Source organism: Trachemys scripta, chromosome 10, assembly GCF_013100865.1.
Source record: "Trachemys scripta elegans isolate TJP31775 chromosome 10, CAS_Tse_1.0, whole genome shotgun sequence".
NCBI lineage: Eukaryota > Metazoa > Chordata > Testudines > Emydidae > Trachemys > Trachemys scripta.
In genome coordinates, this window is record NC_048307.1 from 6,646,524 (window position 1) to 6,663,681 (window position 17,158).

The window sequence follows — 17,158 nt, forward strand, 5'->3', positions numbered from 1 at the left end:
CAGTAGAATTTGAACCTGCGACCTTCAGCTTAGCTGGGTGCAATTGTAGGTTCACACTTTCCCCTAAAGCATCCCGCAACAGTCCACATAGGAGGCAGGACACGGCTCAGTTTGTCCCTGTGGGCTTTCAAACATCCATCCCAACGTATGGCTGGCAACAACTATCTGATCCAAATGCACCAGGAACGGAGCTAGTGTAACACCGACAGACCCCGGTTGTCGGCGGGTGGGATCGAACCTGAGACCTCTAGAACTTAGTGCAGGAGCCTCTACTGCATGAGCTAAAAGCCAACTGGCTGTTAGCGAGGGCTGTAAAGCAGACTCTTTAATCTCTGTCTCTCTCTAAGGGCTTGTCTACACCACGCAGCCTTGTCGCTAAAAGTCAGCGTGGGTAAATGCTCTTTGTCGGTACTTTTGCCAACCAAATATTTCCAGGCCCGCGAGCGGCATTAGCTTTGTCGGCAGGAGAGTGCTCCTGCCGACAAAGGCGAGTTCACACTGCCACTTGCGTTGGCAACATTTTTGTCTCTCTCAGGTGGGGCTTTATTAAGTACCCGTGAAAGACAAAAGTTTTGTCGACAACTTCTCAGTGTAGACAAGCCCTAAGTGGTCTCGGTGCCACTAGATGGGACAGAACACCACACCCAGGAGGTGTGTGAGTTACACAAGCAGCCAGTGTAATCTCCTTGTCTAGGCCAGTTCCTTTACAACTGGATTCTGCGTGAGTCAGAGACCAGTTGAGACTCACCAGTAATAACAATGCAGGGACAGTAAATGTTTGAGGAGTCACAGCTTTAGCAAAGAAGAGACATGGGGCGGGGAGTGACTCTTAGCACTTGAGACACCAAGCCCGGGCATGGAGAGAAACACCAAAATAATAGCACAGGTTTCAAGACACATGGCTATAATCTGTGCCCAGCAGGGAGAACCCAATGAGTGACTTGAAGGTGCAAAGTTCATCTTTTTTAGAATCCTCTGGCCTGTACTATGCAGGTCAGACCAGATGATCACAACCGTCCTTTCTGACCTTCCCATCCAGGAATGAATTTGTAGGTCAACAGCCATTACAAGCTGCGCAATTAGATATTTGAGCTCCAAATCCAAGGGAAGCCAGGCAAATCAACAAAGCCTCCTAGCAACTACCTAGGTCCTCAATGGGAAAGAGGACCAGGGAAGAGAGGGCAGCTCTGCCCTCTGGAGAGAGATGTGGCATCACACAGTGCTAGCTGTCAAATAATGGAGGTTCCATACTTGCATTTCTTCACAGTTACTCCTGATGCCGACAGAGTTTCAGCCCACGACTGACACTAGTGGGCTAGCGCTGAACCTCTGAAAACAGCTGTTTCCCATGGGAAAGACTGAATGGCTGTGTCGGATAAAGGCAGGATCAAATTAACTCAGATATCCCAGTCCTACAAGCCGAAGAATCTCCTGTATTTTCAAGTGGCCCTCAGAGTTTGCCACTCCACTCCCCATCACCAAGAAACCACAGGCCACCACGGCTCTGAAACAGTCCACATGTTTTCAAACTCCGCCTGTGATCCCTCACAATACATGGGCAGTTGTGGGACACTCTGCAGAACCATCGGGTCCCAAACTATGGCACTCCTCCATCCTCCCACGCAGGTTTGGGGGGCCCCCCTCTCTGGGCACAAGGAAAACATACGTTCAGCTCCCAGAACCATGGCAACAGCACACCTGGGGATCTGCCTGACAGGTCACAACAGGACTTAAAGATGCCCGGCTCCCATGGGAAAGGAGTCCTTCTAAAGCTATCATGCCTCTGCCCAATTCAAGAACTTTGGCCTATGGAGTCAGTTCTTGCTGGGATGCGCAGCGGGCTAACACATGAACCTCTCATCCCTCCAGGCCAGGGCTCCCTACCAGGGGACTGTCTGTTATCATGAATATATCCAGCATAGCTAGCAGTCTGCCTAGAACAGCAGTCCCCAAACTTTTGAGGGTTGCGCCCCCCCCCTTACCTCTGTCTGCGCCCCCTCACCCCCGCCCCCATCGGAGCCGGGAGCAGGACCGTGGCTCCGGAGGGGATGTTGACAGGGGCAAGGGGGCCGAGGCCACAGCTGGGACGGAAGCAGAGCCGCAACTGGGCTGCAATGGGGGCTGGCAGCTGGGCTCTGCTCCCAGCCCCACCCCCAGCCTTCGCCCCGGGCCGGGAATGGATCTGCAGCCAGCAGCAGAGGATGGGGAAGAAGGGAGGGGCAAGACCAGGAGTGGAGACGCGCCAAGGCTGGGACCAGGGCCAGGCATGGGGCCGGGAGCTGGGGATGCAGCTTGGAGCAGCACCGGAGCAGAGCTGGAGGCGGGGAGGGGCTGAGTGACGTTCCCTCCCCCCCACACAGGGGCTGGCCCGGGCCCAGCCACACCCCCCAGACGTTCCTCCGCGCCCGCCTGGGGGCGCCTCACAGTTTGGGGACCTCTGGTCTAGAACAAGATAACCACTGTCCCAGCATGTCTAATAGGTCCCCTGATTGTTATTGCTGCTTCCTTGTGTGAGTTGGGAAGTGCTCAGGTACTACACTAGATATGCAGAGAGGACAGAGTCTCCATTGGCTCTCTCTGCTCCAGACTCTTGACCAGGAACGTGGAGGAGAGCTTTCCTGGGCAGTACACAGAAGTGGCATGAGTGAGGAAAGGTTCCTAGGACACAATCTACTGGATACTGAGGGACTAAAATGGCCAAACAGTACAAATGATCTGACAGCCCAAAGCACCTTACACGCTTAACTGATATTGACACTATACCTAAAGGGATCACATTACCCACCAATGAAATGCAGCCACCTCTGAAGCAAAACACAGCAGCTGATCAACAACACAAAGCAACACTTTGTGACTCGGTTTGGGCAGGAAAGAAAGTTCACATATCCAGCTGAAAGTGCCAGGGGAATGTAGGGAGCCTGGATGCAACTACCGGAGCTGAAATTTGGCCAAGCCACCAGGATAACCACCCCTAATTTCTGAAAAAGTGCCCCGGGGTCGTTCGTGACAATGAGTGGCCAAGATTGTGGTTTTACAGAATCATAGAGCTGTCGGGCTGGAAGGGGCCTCGAGAAGTCATCTAGTCCAGCCCCCTTCACTGAGGCAGGACCAAGTAGACCTAGACCCGCCCTGACAGGGGATTGTCCAACCTGCTCTTAAAAACTTCCAGTGATTCTACAGCCTCCCTTAACTACCCTGCAAGTTAGAAAGTTTTTTCTAATCTCTCACGTAAATCTCCCTCACTGCAGATTAAGCCCCTTATTTCTTGTCCTAGTCTGAGTGGACATGGAGAACTATTGATCACCATCCTCTTTAAAACAGCCCTTAACTTATTTGAAGACTTATCAAATCCCCCATCAGATTTCTCCAGACAACCAGGCCAGGTTTCCTCACAGGTCACGGATTCTAAACCTTTTGGCTTTTGTGTTGCTCTCCTCTGGACTCTCTCGTTTGTCCACGTCTTTCCTAAGGTGTGAATCCCCAAATGGACGCAGTTCTCCAGCTGAGGACTCCACAGTGCAGAAGAATTACCTCCCCCACTTACATACGACACTCCTGTTAATACACCCCAGAATGACATTAACCTTTTTTGCACCCGCATCACATTGCTGACTCATATTCAATTAGTCTGTATCTACAATTAGTCTTTAAGGTGCCACCAGACTCTTTGTTGTTTATATTCAATTAGGGATCCACTACATTCCCCTGGTCCTCTTCAGCAGTGCTACCACACAGCCAGTTATTCCCCATTTCGTAACTGTGCATGTGATTTTTCCTTCCTTAGTCCTTTGCACCTGCCTTTACTGAATTTCATTTTGTGGATTTCAGACCAATCCTCCAATTTATCAAGATCATTTGAATTCTAGTCCTGTCCTCCAAAGTGCTTGCAACCCCTCCTAGCTTGGCATCATCCACACATGTTATAAGCATACTCACCACTCCACTGTCCAAGTCATCAATGACAGTACTAAATAGTACCGGACCAGGACTAACACCTGTGGGACCCCACTAGATACATCCTCCCAGTTTGAGAGCAAGCCATGGATACCCGCTCTCCGAATACAGTCTTTCAACCAGTTGTTCACCCACCTAGACCACATGTCCCTAGTTTGCTTATCAGAATGTCACTAATCTGTTACCCAAAAGACAGCACTTCCATCAGCACCCTAGCATCATACTGGAGTATGGATTCTGGGCCAACTCACGGGGAACGGCACTTTCGAGTGAGTCCCCAGCACCACTCCTGCTGGTTCTAGATGTTCGGGGAAGCATACATGCAGGGAGAATGTCCCTGATGTCCTTAAACTGCAACGCCTGAAAGAACAGCACCATTTAGAACAATGAGCTGTTTAAATTATAATCAGCATGGCAGCACTTGAAGGTTCCAACCAAAATACGGGCCCCACCATGCCAGGGACTGTGCAGACACAGCAAGAGACTGTTCCTGGCTCAGACTAAAGAGCAGGAGAGGAAAAAAGTGGCCCCGGAAAGGGGCCCGCCCAAAGTCACACAGCAGGTCAGCGGTAGTGCTGGGAAGAGAAGCCGGGTCTCCTGATTCCCAGTCTCGTCCTCGCTCCACTGGCCCAGTACCATTCAGGGCTACCTTAATCAAAGGGCAGTTACTGATTGAGGAGTTTCAGTGACATCACATTTCCTTGCTAGTGCTTTTCCTCTTTGGAGAGCAAGGCTCCTTCCAGGAGACGGGCAGGCCCGGGCTGCCGTGGTTGGTGGATTCCTCACCACTAAGTACTAGCGCCACAAGCCTTATTTTAAGGAACTTCTGGACACGGGCATCCTTATCTCGCTGAACAGGAGAGCAAGGATACAGTGCACTCAGAACCAGGCCCCAAACCAGCCTGGGGGCTCCTGGAAGCAAATCCAGGGATTGAGCCTTTTTGGAGGAAAGCCGTGGCAGTGTTGGGAAATGCCACGCGGGCAGGGAGTGGGGCAGCAGTCACCACCCAGAGCGGAGTGGGCAGAACACACAGAGCTAGGTTGCCAGTTTTGGGTGGATGTATCCCTAGAGGTTTCATCACATGACATCATTTTAATTAAAGATTAATCTTTAATGCCTGGAGACTCCAGGACAAAGCCTGGAGGGTTGGCAAGACTACACAGAGCGGGCACAAGCGTGAACTGGTTGTGAGCGCCCCCCGGTGGGGGAATAGCTACATTTCACCAGTAACATCCCTGGGTACAGTACAGTGCTTCACAGACCCTGCGACGCTGTGCGAGTGGCTTCTGGTTTCACCTGTACACATGCCAAGACCTCGTCAGATCCAGGCATTAAATCAGCCAATCCCTATCCCAGGAGGCCACGTGGGATTGGCCCCCTAGAGCAGCAGTTCCCAAACTTTAACCACCTGTGAACCCCTTTCACTAAAATGTCAAGTCTCGTGAACCCCCTCCTAAAAATGAATATTTCCAGGGATTTTCTCCTTTACCGGAATATAAATGATAAAAGCCGTGATCTTGGAAATAAACAATTTGTTTTTCCTGACACTCTTATTACACACTATTTATTATTATTTATCATTACAGTGTTTTTGTTACATTATGAAAATGGCAACACTCTTCCAGGATCTCACTTTCGTAGCCTGTATCACTTTGAATAAGCCTGTTATAAGACCAGGCTCCTAGGTTTCATCAAGAAGTATCAGATGTGAAACAGCAGGAAAGTATTTAAGAAGCCAACTCAAAGAGTTCCTCTTATACAAGCATTCAGGTCTTGAGCAGTCCAGGCAAACAACGCACGTTACAACAAAGCTTAAACTTGTTCATCATAATTTTAAAAACAAGACTAGCTGCCTATTTAATTTTAAAAACAGCAAAAGATATCCACCTCCCTTTCCATTTCTTAGAAGGAGTCTTGAAGTTTAAATCTCCTCAGTGTGATAGAGATGCTGGCTTTGATCTGCTTCGCTCTTGGAAGTCCAGGGGCTCCGGGAGGCTGCTGGCCCCGTGCTGCCCGCGGTCCCTAGGGAAAGCTCTGTCCGCCATTAGGGAATTTTTTTCCCCTGAGAATCCCCTGTAACATTTCGTGAACCCCACTTTGGGAACCACTGCCCTAGAGCACATTTCTTCCTCCATTCTGCACCTGAGCTATTTGTTTCCTCTCTGGGGGGTGCAGGATTGATGTGGCTCAGATCTAAGTCCCCCCCTTGCTGCCTGCAGTCCCAGGTCACTCTGCAGTAGGGTTGCCAACCTTCCAGGATCGACCTGGAGTCTCCAGGAATTAAAGATTAATCTTTCATTAAAGATCATGTCATGTGATGAAACCTCCAGGAATACATCCAACCAAAACAGGCAACTCTACTCTGCACCTTGGGCCTGGCCCCTGGGTGTGATGCTCCAGGCTGGTGTCATCAGATTACAGGTCAATTTATACCCAAGAAACTCACGACACACCAAGCAGCTCAGGAGAGTGAAGAGAGAAGTTCTGTGTGAGTCTAGAAACCTCTAGAAACCCTGAATAAGGACAGGACTCAGCTATACCCTGTGGGAATCAGACACTTCGTGCAGGTGTTTGGACCATCCACTGGAATGCAATAAAGCTACCTCTCCCTGCAACTCCATTTTATGGGATGATTCCAAAACCCCAGGGCAAGGATCTTGTTCTTAATTAAACTCTACAGGTCTTTAGCTTAATTCCCACTGAGCCCTGTTGGTTTCTTCCCTACTGCATTTGACGTTCACAGCTACATTTTTCCACAAGATGAGCGGGAAGCGTCACTGCTTGAGAAGTGACAGGCGAGGGAGAGGGGAATTCAGTTCCTCAGTCCCATTTCCCTCTTTGCTGAAGCTGCCAAGAATGGGCCAGTTAGCGCTGAGCATGTTGTGGGTTCGGGATCCTAATCTCTGTCCATCAATCTCTCCACGTCATCGCAAATGTGCCTCTCATTTGGAAGACGAAGTACCAAACGTCCTAGTTATTAGGACTAAGCGTCTTCTAAGGGCTGATCGTCACTACAGTGTTAGGTCAAAGTATGACGCGAGAGTTGTCCCAACCCGAATTCTGTCCACACACAAAAATCTCTAGCTCATGTTAAGTGGTGCTTTGAGCTCGAGCTAGCTGGTCCCCGAGGGATGGACTGAAACTGAGTGCTGCTGACTCTAGATTAGTGGTTACCAAACTGTGGCACATGTCCCGGCGAGGGCACGTGAGACATCTCTGGGGGGTTTGCGGGAGAAATTGTGTAATGGTGGATTTATTATTTTATTTATTGTATTTTCATAATAGGCGACTCAGATGATGCTTTACAATTCTGGGGGAATTTGTTATATAAAATACAGTAGTTAATTTACTTCAGGATGTACCAATGAGAACAGAGAGACACGGACATACGAAGCCCTCCCCTCCAATCACCGTGGGTTCAGGTGCCCAGCACCTGTCCAATCTGAGCTCAGAACTTAGGGAGGGGGTTGATAATATACAGAGCGCACTATCACTATATCTGTACGTACATAACAGTGAAATATGGACAGATGGCTAAAGCCAGGAAGTGTGAAGAATCATAGAATATCAGGGTTGGAAGGGACCTCATGAGGTCATCTAGTCCAATCCCCTGCTCAAAGGAGGACTAATCCCCAGACAGATTTTTTTTCCCCCAGATCCCTAAACAGCCCCCTCAAGGATTGAACTCACAACCCTGAGTTTAGCAGGCCAACGCTCAAACCACAGAGCTATCCCTCCCCTTGAAGAAGAACATACAAAGGATCAGTGATGAGAGGGGTAGGGGTACATGGGCCGCTGGTAGATTTGGAAGGGGGTACGCAACAAGAAAAGTTTGGGAACTTCTGCTCTAGAGCTAGTGATGCAGTGGGGACACAGCAGCTGGAGGTAGAACAACTCCTCAGCCGCTAACCCAATCATTCTGTTCATCCCAGCACTCAGGGTAGCCACTCAGTGCAGTGACGGGAAGGGTTCTCCCAGCAGTTAACGTGTCTCTCCGAGATGCAGTAGCTAGAATTCTCCCATCAACCTAGCGCTGTCTACACCAGCGGGGTCAACTTAACTGTTTAGTGTAGACCTGGCCTAGCTGTTGGCATATGGACAACCCCTCATTGGTTCCCAACTCTTCTAACTCCTGTGTGCTCAGCTCCGCCTCCTCCATGACCTCCAACAGCTGCTTTTATAGCAGGGGTTCTCAAACTGGGGGTTGGGACCCCTCGGCGTCACGAGGTTATTACATGGGGGGGTCGCGAGCTGTCAGTCTCCATCCCAAACCCCACTTTGCCTCCAGCATTTATAATGATGTTAAATATGTTAAAAAGTGTTTTTAATTTATAAGGGGGGGGGGGTCGCACTCAGAAGCTTGCTATGTGAAAGGGGTTACCAGTACAAAAGTTTGAGACCCCCTGTTTTATAGCATCTCCTGGACTCCCTCCCAGACAGGACCGGCTCCAGGCACCAGCCGACCAAGCACATGCTTGGGGCGGGCGGCACTCGGGTTTTTGTTGTTGTTTTTTTTTTTTTTGGTTTGGTGGAGCAGCGCTGGAGGGATTTGTTTTTTTGTTTTTGTTTCCGCTGGGCGGTGGTCGGAGGGGGGGCTTGGGCAGCGCAGCATTCGGGGGAGACGGGGGCTTGGGCAGCGCGGAGCTCGGGGGGGCGGGGGCTTGGGCGGCGCGGCGCTTGGGGGGGCGGGGCTTCAGGTGGCGCGGCGCTCGCGGGGGGTGGGGTGTTATGGTGGGGCGGCACTTTTTTTTTGCTTGGGGCGGCAAAAAAGTTAGAGCCGGCCCTGCTCCCAGAGCCCTGCTCTCCCTCAGTTCTCCCACCCTCTGGGGCCTGAGTACCAAGTTAAGTCTCCACTTGCTGGAAATCGAATCCCTAAACGCCATCACAGCAGCAAAGCCCCCGCCCGGACGGGTTTGATTGTTTGCATGGCTTTTGCCCAGGCGTTCAGTGGCAGAGAGCGCCAGCCAGATGCCCTCTGGGACACCGTGTTTCAGAGCCCTCAGTGCCATACAGAGTCCTGGCTACTCACCGATATTTTGGTGAAGACGGAGAGCAGGAGTGACAGGGCGGAGAGGTACATCCGGATTCTCTCCCCTCCAAACCGTCTCTGGAGATACTCCGGCATGGTGACGATCTGAGCGGCAGAGACGCAGGGGTCACTGCACGGCACGGCAGCCCCCTGCCACAGGCAGCTGCAGCCCAAGTCAGAACGGGGAAGTACCGGGAGGGCTAATGGGAGCTTGAACAGAGCCCAGGAATTATGGCTGCACTCCCTCTTAACCCGGGGGAGGAAGGGGCTTTGTGAAGAGCTTGGCACCCTCAGACAAACACAGCTTTTGCCTCCACAAAGGGTACATGCCACCCAGCACGCAGGCACACTCTGCACTCCAAAGGGCACCAGCAGGCAGGCTATGTGGCTAGGAGAGGGGCTTGGTCCTAGGCAGGGAGGAGCTCGCTAGGACTCCATCCCTCTGGCTTCTCGTAGGGCCCTGCACAAAGCCAGTCTGTCTGGGGTCTTATACCCCTTGCTAAAGCTATAAAGCCCCTCAGCCTCTAAGATCCTAAAATTAACCAACGAGTTAAGAACTGAGCTCAGCTTATGAGTGGGAGGCCTGATTTCACTGCAGGCACCACAGCAACGCTACAAAGTCATTGTTAATATCAATATGATCAGAAATAGGAACATGGCTAATATCACCACCTCAGTGAGGAATCAGCGTTTGCAAAAAAGGAGCCGTGCCACTTGTGTGCACGCACATATCCCACTGCTCTCTCCTGGGCGGAACCAGAACTGCCCAGGTGTGTGTCATGGACCCCATCCTGCAGGCTGGTGGGGTCTATTTCCCACCGGCTCAGGCAAAGAGAGCAGAGTTCACCCAGGGTTAGGGTTCACACAGATCCTGCCCTGAGTCGCAGCCAGACAGTGACAGTATCTGGTAATGGCTATGAAAGTGGGGCTGTCCGGCTGTGTCCGGTATACTCCGACTGTACTTACCCCCGAGGAGATGTAGACTGGTACAAATACCCAGGCCAACGCCAGCAGGACATAGGTAGCCTATGGAGAAGCAGGGGCACAGCAGAGTCTGATCAATCACTGTTCTGTCGGGCCTCCAGCTTAACGTTAGCAACGTCACTGGATCCCACGCAGGAAGCCCGAGCTGGGCCCAGCCCCACCTCGAGATGCACACTCAGATCTCCACGGGCTCTGTGGAGCATGGGTGTGTCTGAGGGTGGGATACAGAATTCCCCTATGGACACTCCCCATCTCAGCGCTTAGCACCTGGCATTTCTGACTCCACAGGTTACCAGAGATTTCATGTTAACTCCTTAAGGTCTTACGTTAATGCAGAGCCCAACCCCCTAGTGGAGAAATGCTTGGAAAACCAGGGAGCCTTTTTCTGGGCTATCCATTTGCCATAATAGCCCCAGTCGGGATGTCTGCCGGGGATGGACTTGGGATCTCTGGATCCGGAAGCATGGGCTACCAGGGCATGAACTAAGGCACCAGGTACCTCAGCAGGCTCCTAAACATCTATATGTGGCCCTGCCTATAGAGGGATACCGAGAGCTTAGCATGGGTTACACATATTTTCCCCATCAGCCCTAATGGGGTTATGTGCAAATGCCCCATTAGATGGGTAAGGCTTTGTCCGTCCCAGGTGGCTCTAGTGACCAATTAGCGTAAAGGCAAAGTGACTCACATTCCATTCAAAGCCAGCGACGGCAATTCCCCCAGCAGCTCCAGTCCCAGCCAGTCCAATAAAGAGCCCTGATCCTTCACTGCTGGCAAAGAGGGAGGCTCCAATCTGCAGGCCAAAAGCAAGGAGGCGCATTAGCACGCACAGCTTAGCTAGGCATTGATGTCTTTGCTATGTATCCCATAGGGTGAGCCTGGTTGCTTGCTTATATATCTTCTCTTATGGGCTTGAGTTTTTCTTTTAATAGATTTATAGATTTGAACTAGAGCATTCTTGGCCGTACCACTAGGATCCTACAGGTCACATCCTGTACGTTGAGCTAAAGCAAGTTAGCATTCATATGTTCGGGGCCTTTAGCCTAGGTAAGTGAGGATGAGTTAAAGCAAATTAGACCTTTGGCATAGATAGATGACTACCTAAGTTATGCCCTCTTTAAACTCAGCAGGTACACCACAAAGAACATGGAAATAACATGGTTAGTCAGAAATAAGAGATGTGAGGATGAGCTAGCTAATGGTCATGAATAGGTATGAACATGCCAGCCGAGAGGGTAAGCGTAGCCTGATATTTTGTGGGTGAGGAAATTAAGTTTGGACATGGAAGGTGGGCACAGTGGTCAGGCTCAATAAGACGGACAAACCACCATGTATGTTAGTTGGTTAGTTTTAACTTCTATAGTCTTTCAATAGCTTTTCAGCTCTCTAGCTTCTCCTTAGTTCTGCACCTCCCAATCGAGACTTGAGGAACCTGGCCCATCGGACTCTCTTGGCATGCCAGAGGCGAGGCTGGTCCTTTGTCTCTTACCACCAGGGTACCAAGGGTGGGTGTGAGTGTGTTAATCTAGGAAGTTTTATGCTGTATAATACCACATGTACCTCTAGGACAATATTATTTCCTTTGTCATTCTGATTGATTACTTTTCCATTTGCTCATTATTCCATTTATCTCCATCAAAGTCTCTGAGGCTGTATTTTGTTCTCAGTTGAGTCATACATCCCGAGAGTCCTTGCAAAACTCTGTGTAGCCTGATTCTGGGACAAGAACCTTATTATCTTCTGCTCAGATCAACTGGCAAGCCTGTAACCCATATTATATCCACAAGAATATGAATCCCCTAAAATCAGGAACAGCAAGCTCCGTCTATGCCGCCAACGGAACCGTGTTAGCTGAACGGGTTTCAAACAGGGTTCACCTGGATGGCACAGAGCAGGCTGCAGCGCCTGGCAAACTGCAAGGAGCCAGCTTGGCCACCAGGCATCTCCACGTAAGCTGGTGGGGCTGATCCACCAGCCAAAGAAGGCAAAGCCATGCTCCAAACAAGGGCACCAGTCCACCTCCTTTGCTGAGGGCTTTGCTCTATTGCCTCAGAAGCAAGGATCCAAAACAACACACCGCCACTCAAAGAATCTCATTGCCCCTCAGGGTCTCATCTTATCCTTGTGTCCCGGTCTTCCCTAGGAACATCTGCTCCTCTGCCCCAGAGCCAGGAAGACTTGTATGATTTCCTGTAGTCAGCAGGCCTGTGAGGCGCAATTACAGCTTCCAGTTTTAAAGGGACCGGGGGCTAGAAGAGGCGCCCTGAGACGTGCACACTCAGCTAATCCTGAGCTCACTCACAAGGCCGCTAACAGAATTTCTTGCTGTTGGGAGGCATGTGGGAGCCCAGGGCTTCCTTTCCTCATGCAAACACTTGTCAGAGAATCACAAGTTATTGCATTTGCCGCAGTGCAGAAATGTCATTACCGGGGTATGCTGGCCAGACCTGAGCTGTAAGGAAAGGATACGGGGAGGGGATCAGCCATCCTGCATTTCTAGACACGAACAAAATGCAGAAGGAATATATTCGTTGTAACAAATCTGGGGCCACCTATGACTTTGTGGGAGTTACCACGCTGCCATCATAACCGGGCACGGCTGCTTGGCAAAAGCGGGGACAGAATTCAGATCCTGTTGCTCCAAATGCCCCTACCCAAGCTTAGACTGGCCTACAGGGAAATCTCCTAGGAGACCACAGGGCTTGGATGCCTGTAAACCTTCTGAGCAGTGGTAGGTTAAGCACAGATCCCATTGATCTGGGGTCTGAGTCCTAGTTAGCAGGACCCAACAGATCACAGATCTTCCGAGAGGTATCAGCAAAGAGGGACCCCACCACTGGAGAAATGAGACATAGCTCCAAGTCAGGCAGGGGCGAGCAGATGCTGGCTGCCTCCTGGTGGGAATCCAGTGTGTTCCTGTGTTATGCATTATGGGGCATGATCTGAGATGTCTGTTGATTCATTGCAAGGTGTTTGAATTGAGTGTATTACAAGAGGTACCCCATGTGGCAAGCCATGTACGGCGGCAGCTACATCCAGCAGAAGATTGCAACTCCCTGATATATGAAAAGTGATAATATTAGCTCCATCTCCCTGGGCACTGGAGGTGATGGTGGGTAGATACAGCATGGGCCACCACTGCTCCAGAGACCCCGCTTCCCTCCTTTTCATAGGAGGGATGGCTCTGCAACAGAGGCCCAAGTGTGAGACCCGACTGCTGGGGACTGTCCTGCATAAAGAGACAGAAGAGAAGCCAGAGAGAAAGAGAGAAAAAGAGATGGCATCTACTTACAGGCCACCACGCCATGCTCCTGCCAGCAAGGAAGTAGCCACTGAGAGTATTCCTATTCACCCTGCATGAGGACTGAGAGGAAACGGAGATCAGCATGGAAAGAAAGCAGCCCTGCTCCCGTAAACCCATCCTGGAGAGCAACCAGGAGCCTTTGGATGGCTAGCAAGAGCCATGTGACTGAGGGATGATTATAAACACCACCACCTAGCTCTTATCTAGAGCTATTCGTAAGTACATTGCAAAGAGCTTTACACACGAGGGCCGCATCATTATCCCTATTTTATAGATGGTAAAACTGAGGCGAAAAAACTTGCCCAAGTCTCCCAGCAGGCCTGCGCTAGAGCAGGTTCTAGAACCCAGGTCTCCTGAGCAGGATAGAGCCAATCAGGCAAGAGTGGCCATGGACTCGTAGAGGATTGTCATATTCGGCCTCAGTACTGAGCAGAAAGGCTTGGCCTGGATGTACCACCATCCTACAATGGATGGACTCAGACTTACTCGCATCCAATGGCTGGAGACCAACAGAGGCTGAGGACCCTGCCAACGCTGAGGTTTGATTCAACAACCAGGGAAGCCAACAGGAGTCCTCCTATGGACTGAAATGGATGTTTGAGCAGGCCCCTAATACTACCACAACTAATAGAGCTTCTCCTTTAGCTCAAGTGGGAGAGGGGTGTGCTTTCTTAAGCCATAGATCCTCCTACTGAGGACACGGGTGTGTGTGGATTGACGAACGAACATATCAGACCCCAGACAGGCAGAACAGGCTGCTCAATTTGTTCCCATGTAGGAGACACTGTTCTGCTCTAACTTGGCTTCTACTCGTGTCTCGCTGAGCAATTAGCATCATAAAAATAGAAAGAATGATTTCCCGTTAAGGATTATATAGGGGCGGTAAAAACCTTTGCAAATGCCTCTATGTCTGTTAAAGCAGGATCTATTGGACTGACTCCCTCTGGCCACACCTGCAAAAAATACCATAAAAGCAATCTGTCCAGGGGCTGTTTAACGTATCTTTGCTTTATATATTGGTTGTAGTATTTTGAGTATAGTCCTGGGCACACTGGAAATAAGATTAGATAGGTAGCCCAATCGATCTCTTAGCAGCACCTGAAATAAAAGGCTCCACTATGCCAGGGACGGAAGGTGCGGGTCTGTACAATTATGAATGGGAGGAGAGGTGACCATGAAACCGATTCTGTACTAAAAAGTGGGTCATGCTCTGAAAAAATCTGAGAATCTCTTAGGCTTCTTCCAGGTAAGCACCTCCAGTTACGTCCCAGGAGCAACAGATCCCAGCAGACATACTCCCAGGCACGCTCCTTTTTCACATGTTCTGAAAGCTGCAAGATTCACAGTCTAGTTGGGCTGACTCAGTCCTTTCTAGGCAGATAAACTGAGCTCTCTGCAGTTTGCTGGGGTGGGGTCTCTCCGAGAAGATTTGAGAAGCCAAGACATTTTTTAATAAGAGTAGGAGCTTTCCCTGGGCCAAAATTTCCCCTCTCCACCCTGTTGTGGCGCAGGATACGTAGGAGCAGGCGGATTATCAAGGTGCTCAGCAACCCCTGGTAATCAAGCCGCAGCTTTCTGCGATCCACCGGAGAGGTCTGGGGCCCAATCTGGCAACCCCTACTCACATAAGGATCCCTTTTTAATTGTTTGAGAACTACTAGGTCGCAGGATCAGGAGTGTAGACCCTTATCTTGCAATCCAAGCCAGGCGGGTGGACCCGATTGCAGGATCGGGGCCTTAGTTTGCAAAGCACTTTGGGAACCTTTGGGATGGAGTGAGTGGAAGCTAAGTACCCGCAGCACCTCGCAGGCGCAAGTCCAGAAAGGCACGTTGCTAAGGTGCAATAGTAAAATAAAGCAATTAACTAATGAGGATTTCAAAAACAAGGTTCCCGATCCTTTCAGGTGGCACCTGAGAAGCCAGTCCTGAAAGAGGAGACAGAAATTGCAAAGATTTAAAGTACATAACAGCAAATTAAACAAACAAAAAACCCTCTTACCCATATTCCCACAGCCACGTTCAAGGCAAAATAAGCCACAATGACAAGAATATCAGCAACATTGAACGGCTGCAGAGGGGTAACTGATCCAGCAGTGGAATTGTCACCCATCATCCCGACGCTTCCTGCCCAGCCCCAGAGAAAGCAGCAGAGTGTCAGAGAGACAATCACTGACCTGGTAACTGATTAGCTTGCCACTTGCGGGAATTGATCATTAAACAAGCCAGAGCTGGGATTTTCGCTTGGCGAAGTAGTTTGTGTGGACAGACGGGTTGTCAAAGTACAGCCTGGCTTCGGCCTCCCTCCCTCTTTCTGCTAACATATGGCTGCTTAGAGCTCCAGGAACCCAAAGCCAAGTCCAGGGAGTTAGGCAGTGGTTGAGCTGCAAACATGATTTCTGGCTGTCTGCAATCAACAGAACGTAAACTGGCTCCACTTATGCCCAGCCTTGGATTGCGATGCCCTGAGAGCGATAATCTTGGAGGCATGTTCCTCAGGTATTAAACCACGGGCTTTACTTTGCTGTTTCTCAAGGCAGAGCACGATTTAGTCATTCTCTCCTTCTTCACTCTGTTTCCAAGGGGAGGAGGACAGCTTATGTGACAGAACAAAGGAGATATTACAGGCAGCAATGACCTGAGCTAAACGTGTCCTGCTTTAGCTTCAGACCACTGGATCTCACATCGTGGTCCCGTTGACATACAGAATGAAACGTTTTGGCTGCGATGGGGAGCAGTGGGTCTCAGAGCATCTCTCTCTCACAAAGCGATCCACAGAACAATAAAGTTTGAAACAGAGCAGACAGTGCAATGGCACTAGAACAACCATCAAGGGTTTTGTCCAAGACTCATTTCTCAATGAACGTTTCTGCTGATGTGATAATCCCCTCCATGGTACAGTTGTGGGAGAATAAGTGTGCTAAGGCCAACATTTTCAAATTTGGGTGCCAACAGCTAAGCCCCTAAATAAATAGGCTGAATGTTACGGGGGTGGAGAACTTCTGGTGGCCACTGACTTTACTGGTTTGAAACCATTGTTCTGGGACCACACATTTCCCTCCAGCACTACATTCCGTGGTTGTAAGATTTCCCATGGGAGTATTGTGATATCACAAAAGGCTAAAGGTGAAACCAGCAGCAGCCGCAAAGACACAACTTCTCTTCGCCCACAACACCCTGGCAATTGCCATGGTAGGAAAGCAAAACCACACACATTTCATGAGTCTGTCCCAATTTCACTTGAAAACGACAGGGCCCTGAAATCAAACTTTGTGGATTCCTTTGTCATAAAAGGACAGTCAAAGTAAAGCCAAGGGATCAGACACACTAACAGAGTCCCAAAGTATAGTCTGCAGCCATCTTCAATTCTACTACGGAGCTGCAGCTTGAAGACACTACAAATGCCAGACCACACCACTCCGTCTCCATTCTGCTCAGAGAGCAGATCAACTAGATTTCTGTGCCTCTTCTCCACTCCAGCTACTTTCCCCCCCAAGAGGATGGGGCTCCAAATACCAGTTCCTGTATTAAAAGGACCAGTCTTTCCATTTGATTCACCCTGAGCCTCATAAATACATACAATATTCATTTTCTGCCCTGAACGGTTGAGTACTGCATTGCTGTGCACAGGAACGACCGATAGAGGTGACTATAGTTTAGTGCGGAGTAATGCCCATAGATAGGACTGCAAGATTATAATGAGAAATGCTTGCTCTCCTATAGGTGTGATAACACTTATTAATCAAACTGTTTTATGCTTTGAATGCTTAGCCAACAGACTCCGTTTTACTTAAGATAGTGCTGTACATTATAATCAGATACCTTAGGGTTTAATTAATAAAGTGTAGAGCAGTTACTCATCTGAATAGATTATCAGACCATCTTTCCA

At 49.9% G+C, this 17,158-nt stretch overlaps 1 protein-coding gene across 2 annotated transcripts in view; it reads right to left on the reverse strand.

Moving 5' to 3' along the window:
- Positions 1–15,388, reverse strand: part of SLC5A10 (solute carrier family 5 member 10) — an 87,212-nt gene extending 71,824 nt beyond the window's left edge. For both annotated transcript variants that reach the window (XM_034784705.1, XM_034784704.1), the window contains exons 1-5: positions 15,272–15,388; positions 13,261–13,332; positions 10,657–10,761; positions 9,951–10,010; positions 8,985–9,089 (exon numbers count right to left, since the gene is read on the reverse strand). In XM_034784705.1, coding sequence (XP_034640596.1) covers positions 8,985–9,089; positions 9,951–10,010; positions 10,657–10,761; positions 13,261–13,332; positions 15,272–15,385 — 456 coding nt within the window. In that variant the 5' untranslated portion in view covers positions 15,386–15,388. The remainder of the gene's footprint in view (positions 1–8,984; positions 9,090–9,950; positions 10,011–10,656; positions 10,762–13,260; positions 13,333–15,271) is intronic.
- Between the last annotated feature and the right edge of the window lie 1,770 nt (positions 15,389–17,158).